This window comes from Gopherus evgoodei, chromosome 10, assembly GCF_007399415.2.
Source record: "Gopherus evgoodei ecotype Sinaloan lineage chromosome 10, rGopEvg1_v1.p, whole genome shotgun sequence".
In the NCBI taxonomy this organism is placed as follows: Eukaryota; Metazoa; Chordata; order Testudines; family Testudinidae; genus Gopherus; species Gopherus evgoodei.
Genome location: NC_044331.1, coordinates 63726228 through 63740043, shown reverse-complemented (window position 1 = coordinate 63740043; position 13816 = coordinate 63726228). Strand labels below are relative to the sequence as shown.

General features: G+C 42.6%; 2 protein-coding genes across 5 annotated transcripts in view; both read left to right on the top strand.

Moving 5' to 3' along the window:
• The window catches only part of ZC3H7A (zinc finger CCCH-type containing 7A), a 50178-nt gene extending 46409 nt beyond the window's left edge, over positions 1–3769 (top strand). For all 3 annotated transcript variants that reach the window (XM_030578954.1, XM_030578953.1, XM_030578955.1), the window contains 3 exons: positions 493–623; positions 1509–1672; positions 2835–3769. In XM_030578954.1, the coding sequence (XP_030434814.1) occupies positions 493–623; positions 1509–1672; positions 2835–3024 (485 nt within the window). In that variant the 3' untranslated portion in view covers positions 3025–3769. The remainder of the gene's footprint in view (positions 1–492; positions 624–1508; positions 1673–2834) is intronic.
• Positions 3770–6993: 3224 nt separating this feature from the next.
• Positions 6994–13816, top strand: part of TXNDC11 (thioredoxin domain containing 11) — a 113251-nt gene continuing 106428 nt past the window's right edge. The window contains exon 1 of one of the 2 annotated variants that reach the window (XM_030579048.1): positions 6994–7251. In XM_030579048.1, the coding sequence (XP_030434908.1) occupies positions 7100–7251 (152 nt within the window). In that variant the 5' untranslated portion in view covers positions 6994–7099. The remainder of the gene's footprint in view (positions 7252–13816) is intronic. The other variant, XM_030579046.1, reaches the window with a different exon arrangement.

The following is a 13816-nucleotide window of genomic DNA, read 5'->3' as shown; positions in this document are numbered from 1 at the left end:
AGAACAAAGATTGAATAACTTAACTGATACTAACATTTGTTTGCAAATGAAACGACAGGATAAATATCAGGAAGTGTGTTTTGTAATGCATTTGACGAGCTCTAATAACAGGATTAATGATAAAATCACAGATCAGCATAATGGGGGCCCAATTGCAATTGGGGCCTTGGGTGATAGCTAATATAAATATTTGCTACTCATATTAGGTAAACCTTAATTTCCCCTACCGAGATGTCTTGGAAGAAAGGTGGGTCATGCTAAGAAGCCAAAGATTCACATAGCTCTCATTATTAGCTTCTCTCTCTCTCTCTTGCTCTCTCCCCCCCCTCCCTTCAGGTCTGCAATTTGTTCTTTCTTTTTCTGCTTATACTACATGGGGCCTAAAGAGATCTGTGTGCCTTATTTCCAAATTGTCTGCAAACTCCAAGTTACATATTGTACTCACTCTTGCCTTAATTGCTGAATACTTATTTTAGCGTCTGCTCTTGTTAGTTCAAGACATGGAGCAGTTGTATGAAATGTGGCTAAAGAGTCAAAAACCAGAAAAAGAAGATACAGCTACTCAAGCAAACAAAGAAAATGGGAAGCAAATTCATATGCCAACTGACTATGCTGAAGTTACAGTAAGTAATGCAGGTTTAGTAACGATCCTAAACTCTGGAGTTCTTATTGCAGTTAATACCAAATACTGTGTTCCTTGCTCATACAACAGTCACTGAAATCCTCGTATGCAGTATGGTGGCCATGTCAGTCCCAGGATACTAGAGACGCAAGGTGGGTGAGGTAATATCTTCCATTGGACCAACTTCTGGTTGGTGAGAGAGATGAGCTTACACAGAGCTCTTCCTCCTCCTGAAGAAGAGCTCTGTTAGTGAGAGAGCAGCTTTTGAGCTTACACAGAAGTTGGTCCAATGAAAGATATTACCACACCCATCTTGTGTCTCTGAAATGCTTGTAGTTAGCTAACATGGAGTCATGCTGTGGACCGAGCATTAGTGCTACTCTTCAGAATCTACAGAGCCTAGGGAAGGGGTTAAAAACCTCAGCTGATGACTCCATATAAACAGACTTGAAAATTATTGCTGTATATTAGCCTATAAGAGTATGTCTTCACTACCGGCCGGACCGGCGGGCAGCAATCAATCCAGTGGGGATCGATTTATCACATGTAGGCTAGATGCGATAAATTGATCCCCGAGTGCTCTCCCATCAATTCCTGTACTCCAGCTCGGCGAGAGGCGCAGGCAGAGTCGATGGGGGAGCGGCAGCAGTCAACTCACTGCAGTGAGTAGACACCATGGTAAGTCGATCTAAGTACGTCGACTTCAGCTACGTTATTCACATAGCTAAAGTTACGTAACTTAGATTGATATCCCCCCCACCCCACACCCAGTGTAGACCAGGCCTAATTGTTTCTTTACCTAATCCAATATTAAACTGTGTTAAGGAGCAGTTCTATGCATGAAATATTGATTTTTCTTAAATTTTTTTTAATGTGTGTAAACCAGGTGGACTTCCACTGCTGGATGTGTGGAAAGAACTGTAATAGTGAGAAACAATGGCAAGGTCACATCTCTTCAGAAAAGCATAAGGAGAAGGTATTCCACACTGAGGATGATCAAAATTGTTGGCAGCATCGGTTTCCAACTGGATATTTTAACATTTGTGATAGGTATGTAGCATTTATATTTGAGATGTCAGAATTGCTCACTCACAATTGTACTATAGCAAATATAGGTGGATGCTATAGTTACTGCAGTTACCTAAGATGGTGAACATTGTTGTGTTTTTGTTTTTTTTTGACACCCACTCTATTAGTGTATGCATTCTTGAAATCTTATGCAAAGCAAACTGTTAACTATCAGTATTTTAACAGGAATATCTGAGTGACCAGATATTTAGTGTATTTTAATATGTGGTGAGAAAGTTTGGCTTTGAGTGCCAGATGTGGAGCCATGTGGAAAGGTTCAAGCCTTTTTGTGTTAGGATAAAACTTCATTTAAAGAATAGCATTGGTACAATGTTGTAAGTACACTGTTATAAATATACCTCTCTATTTTCCTTAATGAATTACCTGTAAAATACAAGAAATGTATGCAGTCCCACCCACTATTCTCATGTAGCAAAGTATCTTGAAATTATGGGGGTGTTCTTTGCAAATCAGATATTCACTTGTCAGAGAAAATACTGTCACTGGAAGCTATCTGTGAAATTTAGGTATGTTCCAAAGGGCCCTACAAACCAAACTGGCCTGCTGGCTTTCTCAATGCTGGTTAGTAGACTCTACTAATCTGTCTTGTATTCCAGTTTTGGAGGACAGAGCCTTTGCACACAAGCCACTTGGCCTCAGGTGGACGAGTTAACATGCTTTAAATCAGTGGAGCCAGTCTGGCTGGATTTGGGATATAAGGTTGGAGCTCCAGAGTGCAGGCATTTTCTGTGGCAATATTAAAATCTTCATTTTATTGATAAAGAGAAAAGCTAATGGTTGTCACAGACAGGGATTCTAATGATTTTTGGAACAAACTGAATTTAATTGATAGGTTAATATATTTTTTGGAAGAGGGTGTGTTTGAGCAAAGTGGAGAAATGAGGGATGGAAGGCCAGAGCTCTGGCTTCTGTCCTCCAAAGACTTGTTTTTCCTTACATGGTTCTCAAAGACTATTAAAGAGGGTAAACTTAACTGATGCATCTTCATTTTAGAGAGAAGAACATCTCTCTTAGATAATTTGTGCTAGTAGAAAATATTTAAGACCTTTTAAAATCAGATAGTTAGTTTGTTTGTGATACTTTTGTGAAAACTATAACACACCAATTTAATTTTTTTTAACAGATATATGGCTGGTACTTGCATTGAAGGAAACAGCTGTAAATTTGCACATGGAAATGCGGAGCTCCGTGAATGGGAAGAACGAAGAGATGTTCTAAGAATGAAGCTCAGCAAAGCAAGAAAAGACCATTTGATTGCTCCAAATGATAATGACTTTGGAAAATATAGTTTTTTGTTTAAAGATTTAAACTAATACTAAAATGATGCATTCATGTTACCTTATGGAAGCATAAACCAGAAAATTTTGACAGTAATCAAAAGCACGTGACAGAAAAGCAACAGGTTTTCTGCTTATATTGGCATATATTGTTCCTCCTGAACAGCAAAATATAGTAGATGTAGGGGGATTCAGAAGACCTGTCTGTGCTCTCATGAAACAGAATGGTGAAGTAATAAAAAAATATATATATAAGTATTACATGCTTATTCGCCTTCTGTTGGTCAGAACATTATGAAAGAGGCGAAGGAGGAGGGAGAGGTTATAATATGTAGGAAGCCCCCCTACTGTTGGTCCTTCAGATGAAAACTTTATGGTAAAATTACAAAACACACTGGGTGTTTTGGGCTAAGAAGAAAATTATGGATGAAAATTCTTTAAATGTTTTAATGAAGAGGATTTCTTTAAAACAGAACTTTGCTATTTATCTCTATGTAGGTTGTTAAAGAGGATTTTCTTATTAAAAAGGATTTTAAGCAAAATAACCATTTAACTACAATATACGTTGAATGGGTATTTTTTCTCTATTTGTATATTTCAATATAATTTACTGAAAAGGATCTTGGGAGAAAAATGTATTGATTTATTTTGAAAATCAAGTAGTTAAAATTCTGTTTCTTGGTCTTTGCTGTTTAAAGGATGATTTTGAAAGATTACACTTGTATGTCAGTATTGTGTATTGTATGAACCAATGTTACCTGTAATAAAGATAACTTTACATAAAGCTACTTTCTGCATGTTTCTTCTATTTTGACTTCTATTTTGCATGAAACAGTTACTCGCCTATTAGAAAAACCTTTTGAGCAACTAAAATCTAAACAATTATGTTTAGTCTATCTTCAAGTTATAGCTGATTTCTTGAAATAGTTTGCTTTGGACCTGCTGCTGACAATCCAAAACGGGCAAATGTTAGGAATAGGTTTTCTACACTGTAGACCGAGTGGTCATTTGTACCGCACATTGGGCAACACTGATTTAGGTCAAAGTGCATTTTAAAAATAAAGCAGTAAAGCTTGTGTTAGCAGATTATTTTTAAGTGTCCACCCCCAGAGGAATGGGACAAAGTGCTGTCAAGTTTAGTATTAGAAGCATATGGTTCCCAGCCTCTTGTATTGGAGACTCTCTCTCTTCTCCCTCTTTTTTTCCTCTCCCCTCCCACCCAAGTGAATCATACTTCACAACCCACTTCAGAGATAGGCCCCATCCAGCAGTGAAAGACCAAAAGAGTTATACTTCGCTCTGAAATGTCATTTCTGAACAAGGTTACCCTCTGGGTCACAACTATTAAATCTCTTTTCTTACTGCATTTTGTCTTTACTGCAGATCTGTCTGCCCGCTTCATTCCTGACATTCATTTGTGCTTTTCTTAATCCCACTCCCCCCAAAAAAACCCACTTTCTTTTTAATTTGCTCCTGTCATCTGTTTCTACTGGGAAAGCTTTTAAGAATTATTTCAATGGCTTAAATGTGATTACTGGGATTCAGGCCATAGTTTAGTTCCATACATTTTACATTATGCAAAATCAGCACGTTCATGTACTTGCACACTAAAAACAAGCCTGGATATTGATCTGTCTCTTGTGGTCCATGAAATAAAAGTACAGTGGATTCAGATGATACCTTTAAAAATAGAACATAAGCCCTTGCATGATAAATACACTTTACTCTGTGTCATAGAGAAATTACGATAGGGTATACCAGTAACATAGAATATTTGGCTTGACCCTGAACTACCAGTTGTTGAAACACTAATCTTCATTACACTTGTCTTAGTTTGTTTTAATCAACTTCTAAGACTGAAATAGAACTTCTCTACTGGTCCTGTTCTTTCTATTTGGCAAACATTCCTGCCTCTTTTCTCCTTTCAGTTAACTTACCTACCACCCACATCAACAAGCTGTACTCCTGGTGCTTAATCAGTGCTTAGGCCTCTCCACCCTTTGTACTCCCTGGTGCATACTTCAGGAGGTAAGGATAGCCTTGTTGCCTGTGTCCCAGGTTTACCTCAAGTGGGTCCTGCGGGAGTGTGCTCTCCACCCACCTCAGGTCCTCCGGGTCTCTGCATAGAGTACTTGCTCTATGAGCCCCCTTGGCTTTCCTACCCACATACCGTGATCCAGCAGGGCAACCTGCAGCTGGTTTGCATTTGAACTGCGCCAAGGGCACATCTGTGCATGCTCGTGCTCCATACTCTCCATTTCCTCACCCTTGTGTCCTGCCCCGATACTAAGTAGCAGGACCTATTGCCACATATTGAGGGTGAGGAACCCTGGTGGGCCAGCTTATATTCCACCTTGGTCCCATAGTCCACTGGGCATATTAGTTGACTACTTCTTCAGGTGGCATGGTTCATCCATTCTCGATACTTGTCCCTTTTGCTGGGTGAGGGAGACCCTGGCACATGTTTACCTTGAGTGTGCCAGGCTGAAGCCCCTTTTCCAGCTCCTTCTAGACCTACTGTGGCATTTTTGCCTACACTTCTTTCCCCCCCATCACATATATGCACACCTTATCCGTGGCCCCACAAAGCCATGGAACCTCCTTGTCAACCTCCTCCTAGTGATGGCCAAAGTGGCCGTCTACGATACCAGGGAGAGGATGGTGGCTGAGGGGGTTTTCTGCAACTGTGGGGCCTATTTCCGATCATCCGTTCACGCATCTGGGCAGAGTTCCTCTGAGGGGCATCTGCCAGCTCCCTTGACACCTTGGAGCTCCGTGTCCTCTTCGAGTTTCCTACTTTTGATCTTCTGAACTTCACACTTGTCTCTTTTTCTGTTGTCCCCCATAATTATTTCAGAGTCCTGGGCTCAGTGAATCCTCCCCATAGGCTGGGGAAGGGTCCTTTAGCGGTGAAACCTGATAGGACATCAATAAGCTGTTGTTTCTTTTATTGTAAGTTACCTTGGATAAGAGAAACAACATGAAACAAGGTTGTATAAACAAAACCCCTTTACTGTTAAAAGCCTCCAACTTTCCTTAAACATAGCATGAGTTCATTTTTTGTGGACAGTACTCAACAGGGTAAACACTTCACAGAAGGGTGTGGTTGGATTCTTTTCACTTGTCCTGGATTTATTAAACCTGTAATATACTTACAAGAATGAAACAAAGAGGACTTGAAAATTTAGCAAACATCTACTATGCTGAGACCAGTACAAAAAACCGTGTCCACTTTTCCCACATTGTTGCTCACAGAGGACTAAATAGTGGCTATGGAAAAGGATCAGGCACCAGAGCTGGCTGAAGATTCAGAAGACGCTCAACTTGCCTGTGTACCAATAGGTTTCATGCTTGGGAAGGGTAGTTGCAAAAGCACAGAGGTTAGATGTTTAGCTTATATTTACAAACAATGCAAGAAAACAAGCATTTGGTAAGAGTTTCATGCCACAGCAGGGGAGCTGGAACAATTTTTGTAGCCAGGGTTGCTGAGAGCCATTGACCCAAACTGTAAACCCTTTATAGGATGGAAATCACTTCATGTCAGGGAGTGGTGCAGCACTAGTTCCAACACCTGTGGGCTGCAGTGTCTGGCCGCAAAGTCTGTCCACACACCTCGCAGCTTTCCTGGAGAGTCCGTTGTGTTTTGACCATTGTCAAACGGGAAGGAGGCCTCGCTGGGACCGCGGGCACTGGATAGGACCCTGGGCTCTGCGGCGACGTGCCCCTCATGCAGCCCCCGGCGTGCTCCTAACACCCGACCTTCCCCACCCATTTCTACTGACCGAGGAGGCCTCGGGCGGGGGGGAAGGGCGTGAGGCTCCCTTCCCCGCGCTCTCTCAGCGGTTCAGGCGCAGCCTGCCAGGCTCTGCGCTTGGCTGCGGGCAGGCCTCAGCCAGGCGCTTCCCGCAGCGCGGGGCCGGGCCTGCGTGCGCCTGCTCTGGTGGCCGGGGCGGGCGAGGAGACGTGGCGGCGTTGGGTTCGCTTGTGTGTGGCAGCCGCCCCCAGCCGTCCCGCCCCAGGAGCCCCTGACAGGCCGGGGTAGGGAGACGTGTGCGAGCGCCAGCGGCCCGGCCTCGCCCGTCCGGCCCTCCCCGCCCCGGGCTGGGAGGTGATGTCGTTATGCGGAGGCTCCGGCCACTCCGCTGCCCCTCGGCCTCGGCCCCAGCCCCGTGCTGCCCAGATGTCCCGGAGACCCGAGCTGGTGTGCGGAGCTGCTATCGTGCTGGGCTGCGCCCTCCTGGTCACCCTCAAAGTCACCTCCAGGTAACCCCCCCGGACCTGGAGATTCGCAAGGGGGCTTCATGGGGCGGGCCGTGGGCTTCCGGCACTGGTGTGCACTCCGGGGTGCTATGGGCTCCCCTGGGCGCTGGCGTGCACCCCCGGACGCCTTGCTGGGAGAAGGTGGAGGTGTTGGGGGCACCCTGGGCACTGGCAGTGGCATGCACCCCGGGGAACCTCGCCAGGAGAACATGGGGGTGCTGAGGCTCCTGGGGGCACATGCACCCCACGGGCCTTAGTATGCAGAGTTGGGAGGCTCTGAGCTGTCCTCAGGGGACTGACATATACCTCGAGGCCTTCAATGGAATATATTGAGATTTCTAAGCAGCCTCATTAGTACAGATGTGCACCCAAAGGTATCTAATGGAGGACCTGGGTCATCCCTCAGATCTTGCACTGGAAGGACATTCGAGTTAACTGTGCTAGGATACTGACAGGCACCAATGATTCCTTAATGCAGGGGTTCTCAAACATTTTCCTGCTATATCAATTTAAATATATAAAGTAACGGCAGGGAGGTAATTTTATTATGCTGTTACCAGAAAAGAAAGTGCAAAAAAGTGTTCAAATAATGTAAATGTGACTTCCATTAAAAAAAATTATTTGTGTTTAAATTGATACATGGGAAAGTTGCAGCCTTTACAGTGCCAGAAACTGTAGTGTTCTATGCAGAGAACAGCACAGACAGTGGCACTGTAGAGTATTCCTTACATCTCTCCCAATGTACTTTAAATTTGACCTGGAGGACTCAACATGGACCTCTAAGGTTGAGATGGTAGTTTTTCCATGTCTGTTTACTCTCTTGTTTCTTTTCTAAGAAGTTGCCAGCTGGTACTAACTGTGATCATGGTTTTGACGATGAAGACTTTCAGATCAATAGACAGTGGACTGAGACTTCTAACTTCTTTTTTTACTCAGATGATGAATGCTTTTGCTCACTATTTCTGAGGATTAAAATTGCATGGGGGTAGTATATTTCATGGCCACCACTGTTACCCAGCCTCAGGTTTTTTTTTTATTTTTTTTTAAATTCCCCTATTGGTAGGGCCCTATCAGATTCACAGCCATGAAAAATACGTCACGGACCATGAAATATGGCCCACCATGAAATCTGGTCTTTTGTGTGCTTTTACCCTATACTATACAGATTTCATAGGGGAGACCAGCATTTCTCAAATTGGGGGTTCTGACCCAAAAGGTAATTGCAGGGGGGTCACAAGGTTATTTTAGGGGGGCTGCCCTTACTTCTGCATTGCCTTCAGAGCTGGGTGACTGGAGAGTGGTGGCTGGTGGCTGGAGAGTGGCGGTTGCTGGCCAGGTACTTAGCTGCGAAGATGGTGCCCCACTAGCAGCAGCACAGAAGCAAGGGTGGCAATACCATACCAGGCCACCCTTACTTCTTCACTGCTGCCTTCAGAGCTGGTGGCCGGAGAGTGGAGGCTGGTGGCCGGGTGCCCAGCTCTGAAGGCGGAGCCCCATGTTATCCTTACTTCTGCACTGCTGCTAGCGGTGGCTCTGCCTTCAGAGCTGGGTTCCCGGCCAGAAGCCGCCGTTCTCCAGCTGCCCAGCTCTGATGGCAATGCTGCCAGCACTGCAGAAGTAAGCGTACCAGTACTGCAACCCTCCTACAATAACTTTGTGACCCCCCACAACTCCTTTTTGGGTCAGGACCCCTTCAATTACAACACTGTGAAATTTCAGATTTAAATAGCTGCAATCATGACATTTACCATTTTTAAGTTCTTATGACCAATGGACCAAAATTTACCTTGAATTTGGTAGGGCCCTATCTATAGGAAGTTTTTCTCAAGGAAGGGTGCACAGATGCCTCTTCTGAGGCTTGCCGTAGTGCAGTGGTTCTCAGCCTTGGGGGATCATGGTCTCAAGATAGGTCTCAAAGCTACTTTCTGGAACTACAGATTGTAAACATTTTTTCTCAGAACTTACACTTTCAATTAAAAACAAAAATATTTGTAGCTCTCTGGCTGCAGAGAAAATCTTTGTAAATAGCTGTAGAATTTTAATTTACTGTACAGGAAGCTGGCAGTGACACCTATATTTAAGTTGCTTATCACCTGTCTTGCGACCTTTACCTTCTGAGAATCTTCAGACCTCCATTGTTTGCTGCAGAACTTTGATGTTCAGCAGGCAGATAGCCCTGTGGGTACAGAAGTGCTATTTTTGTCCTTTGAAATTCTGTTAAGCTTTTGTTGAGATATAAACTATTAAAAATAACCATTTATTTTCTCTTGCCCTCTTAGGAAGACTTTGGCAGCATGCCAAAAGAATAACTAAAAAAAATTATTCTAAGCCTGGCCCACCACACACTGTTCTGAAAACATCTGGGAACATCTGGAGCTGCTGTAGCAGGGTAGAGAGAAAGAATGAGCTGGGCTCCTCTTCTCTCCCTCTCACAACCCTTAGCCCAATACATGGCTCATGTTCCCCTCTTGGGGCATTACAAATAGCAGGAACCTCCTACCTCCTCCAGGAGAAGAGTAGAGAGAGAGCTGGATGGACTCCCTCCAACCATTCCTGGACCTGGCACGTGGCTGGGGATGCCACATGGCACAACAGTTTCCCCCACAACCATTGATGTAAAAGGTGGAGGGAGGAGACCTCAGCTAGGCTCCCCTGGAACCAGCACCTGGACACAGCAATCTATCCCCTTCTGCTGGTGCCCACTATAGTATGTGGTCCTGTAGCTCAAGTGGTAGCAATCTGTGCTGCAGCACTGCAGGCACACCTTTCAAATCCTCTTGCTGATGCATAGTGGGGAGATTGTCATAGTTGCACGTGAACTTGTTTTTACCTTTATTCATTTAAAAAACACCCAAGTGCCTCAAACCTAGGAAATCGCAAATGAAAAACTACATTAATAGAATGTTACTTAGGATGCAAAATTAAGCATTCAGAAGTTAGGAAATGTCAGATTTCTGGGTAATCTTGAATCTGTTCCCTTTTGTTGATGTTTTATGGTACAGTCTTTAATTATAGCTTCACATGCTATTTTTTCCACAGGACTGCGTTTCAGTCAGTGCAGCATTTGGGTGTACGAGGATGAATTAAAGTTGCACAGACAAGTATAAATCTGGTATTTCCTAATCTTTGAGTGCTTGACTATGCAACTTAAATAATGTTCTTTTCATGTATTTTTGTATACATGGAATATATATATGTATATACTTGCTTTAGAGAGTATGCAAGTCATGAGATGGTCAGTACTAATGTAGAAATTGTATTTTAAAATATATTATAAAACAACTATACTGAATATGAATGCCAACTTTGGTCATATATGACAAACAAAGATTAAAAATAATGTGTTAGAACATAGTGCTGGTTTTTGTACTGAAACAGTACACATGGCAGTAAAGTTAATCACGTGCTTTTTTTCAGGATTAAAGTCTAAATGTACGACTATAGATATTAGGTGGATAAAATGGACCTTTAAACAAACAGTTTAAACTGATTTTTATGGGCTGATGTTTGTGTAGCAGTTCATCTAATATTCCTCCATATACCTCATGCTTATTATAAATGTATAATCTATGCTTGTTCAGGTCCAACCATTCACTTACCGCCTCACATTGGTACTAACATTTATTGTTATCCTTTTGATGCAGAAATGGTTGTGGATCCTGGCTCTCCTTTTCCCTCTAGTAGTTTGGAAATGGTTAAAATTGAGAGCAAATAGAAGTTACTTTGCTATGTATTCAGAAGCCCATGAAGCATTAGTTAGAAAAAATCAATATAAAAGCTGCCGGACCATAACTTCTTTCATTGACTTTTTTTTTTTTAAATTACTAGTTCTCCCCCACTCTCAGTTGGAGGCTGGTCAAATATTATTCCTTTGTTAGTTAAATTTAAAATTGTCTCACAGTTTAAAACCTTTCCTGCACCCCATTTGAAGAGAGAAATCTTATCAGTTAATATGTTTTTCATAGTAAAGCATCTTCTATTTAGATTCTTATTTGTGGCCATTAATCTGAATTTTGTAAAGTTCTTGTTTAAAATTCCAAAACTTTTGGAATTCTAAAGCCTAAAACTTTCTTTTAAATAAAAATTTAGGATTCCTATAACTTTAGAATATTTTACTGAGGATTATTACTAAATGTTGAACTCCAATACAAATGAGTGAAGAGCCACAGTCTTGTGCAGAAAATTTAGGATCTGTTTCATAAAAGCAAGCAGAACCATTCATACACTTTTGACAAATCAAAGTGAGTGTAGTCTTGAAGTGCTAAAAAAAAAAAAAATCAACATTTTTGCAGAGCAGTTGTGATCATGAAAAGAGTTTTTTTGCATGTTAGTGTGTTGAGGGCAAAATAATTTTATTCCAGGGTTACTAAAATTGTGGCCTGGAGAAACAAAGAACAGCTAGACTTAATTACTAATAATTATTTTTCATCATGATATTAGATGCGCATCCCTCTCCAGGCTCTTACTATAGATTAGAGGATACCATGACTTAGGCAAGAAAGACAACTTTACAGGCCAGGTTCTGATCTCATTTATACCAGTGTAAATCTGTAGTAACTCAATACATTTATTTTGCATTTAAGCCAATGTAAAAGAGAGAGAATCTGACCCTGAGAATTCTTACAGTACAGTAAGAATCTAGGCCACAATCTTGCAAATACTTACAAACGTGCTTCATTTTATGACCGTGAACAGTCTGGGAATGCACAGGAGTAAAGTTGAGCATATGCAGTTTTTGCAGGATCTGGATGCTATATGTGATAGCATTAATAACTACTGTCCAGAAACTATTTATTCTATGAGAAAAACAACAACCTAAAACAGTGTGTTCCGTTCCACTGCTATCTCTTTTGTTATTTCTCTCTTGTGGACAGTTTCTAATAAGAGATTGCATCTCCTACGTGAGTGAGATCAGCTGCCTGTAGAATCATAGAATATCAGAGTTAGAAGGGACCTCAGGTGGTCATCTAGTGCAACCCCCTGCTCAAAGCAGGACCAATCCCCAGACAAATTTTTACCCCAGTTCCCTAAATGGCCCCCTCAAGGATTGAACTCATAACCCTGGGTTTAGCAGGCCAATGCTCAAACCACTGAGCTATCCCTCCCCTCCTGTAGGGAACATTCTTCTCTAGGAAAGCTAAAGCAGAAGTTAATATACCGACAAAACAATAGGACCACCATGTGTATTTATTACAGATAATCCTGATAGTGTGTTGTTGATGGAAAAGAAATATTGTTTAAAGCAGAGGTGAAAGTAACTTAAAGGACTTACCGGTCACCTGAGTGGGAGCGGGGCCTCAACTGGAAGAGGCGTGGCCTCAGCCGGAAGAGATGGGGCCTTTCAAGATTTAAAGGCCCTGGGGCTCTGGCTGGAAGCCCCAGGGCCTTTAAATCACCCTGGAGCTACCAGCTGCAGAGGCGGCTGGGAGCCCTGGGGCTCAGGGGAAAATTAAAGAGCACGGGCCTCTGGCCGCTGCGGAGCCCTGCTCTCTTTAAATCACCTTGAGGCGACAGGGCTCGGGCAAGGATTTCAAGGGCCCGGTGCTCCTGCCACAGCGGGGAGCCCCGGGCCCTTTAAATCGTCTCCGGAGCCCTGCTATTTCTGGGGTAGTGGCGGCAGGGCTACTGCAGGGATTTAAAGAGCCCAGGGTTCTGGCCGCTGCTGGGAGCCTGGGCCCTTTAAATCCCCGCCGGAGCCCGGCTGCAGGGTCCCCGGGGCTCATACTAGCTTACTTTCACCTCTGGTTTAAAGGTAGGTGAATCTTGTTTCTTTTGTCACAGATCAACTAGATCAGTTTATAATAGACAATGGTAAATACTATGAAATTCAGTAACTGAAAGGAGAGCTTTTATTCAATCATTGAAAACAAGCTACTTTAATTTAAAATCTCTTTTAAACCCTCACTTCATTTAATGAGTGATCTGTTACAGGTAGTTAATTAAAATTGAGAACAGATCCTCAATTATAAATCAGCATAGTTCTATTGAAGTCAGTAGAACTATGCTGATTTACATCAACTGAAGACCCAGTCCAAGGATCTTAAATTAAAAGGTTTAGCTTGGTCAGCAATACCAAGAATATGATGTTCAGGTATTCAGAGTTTAACGGAAGAAGCTATTAATAAACATCAAGATCCAACAATATGTCAATACTGAAGTAAAATAAATTTCAGTAATAAAGTTAACCTAAGCCTTGTCAGTGTTTGTGCAACACTGCATGCATCAACTAAAACTTTAGGGTTGGTGATGGAATCTTGCAGGGTTTAATTTTTCTTCCTGGCTTTTGGGTTCTTGCTGTTCCTTGCTGTGGGCTGCAGGTACTGCTGCTTTTGCTCTGAGCATCTTTCATTCTGTAATGCGTTTCTCTCCTTCTTCACTGTGTGTGTTTAGTCCTCTGGTGTGGTGTTTTAGCATCTGTGTTGTAAATTGCAACAGATGTGAAGGCAATTTTTAACCACTTTCTCGAAGTTAAATTGCTCAAAGTTAACACATCTCTTAAGAGATGTTGTTAATCACTTCTTTACTGGTTTATCGCCTTATGTGTTGGACTCAGTCGCTTCTTTGGCTC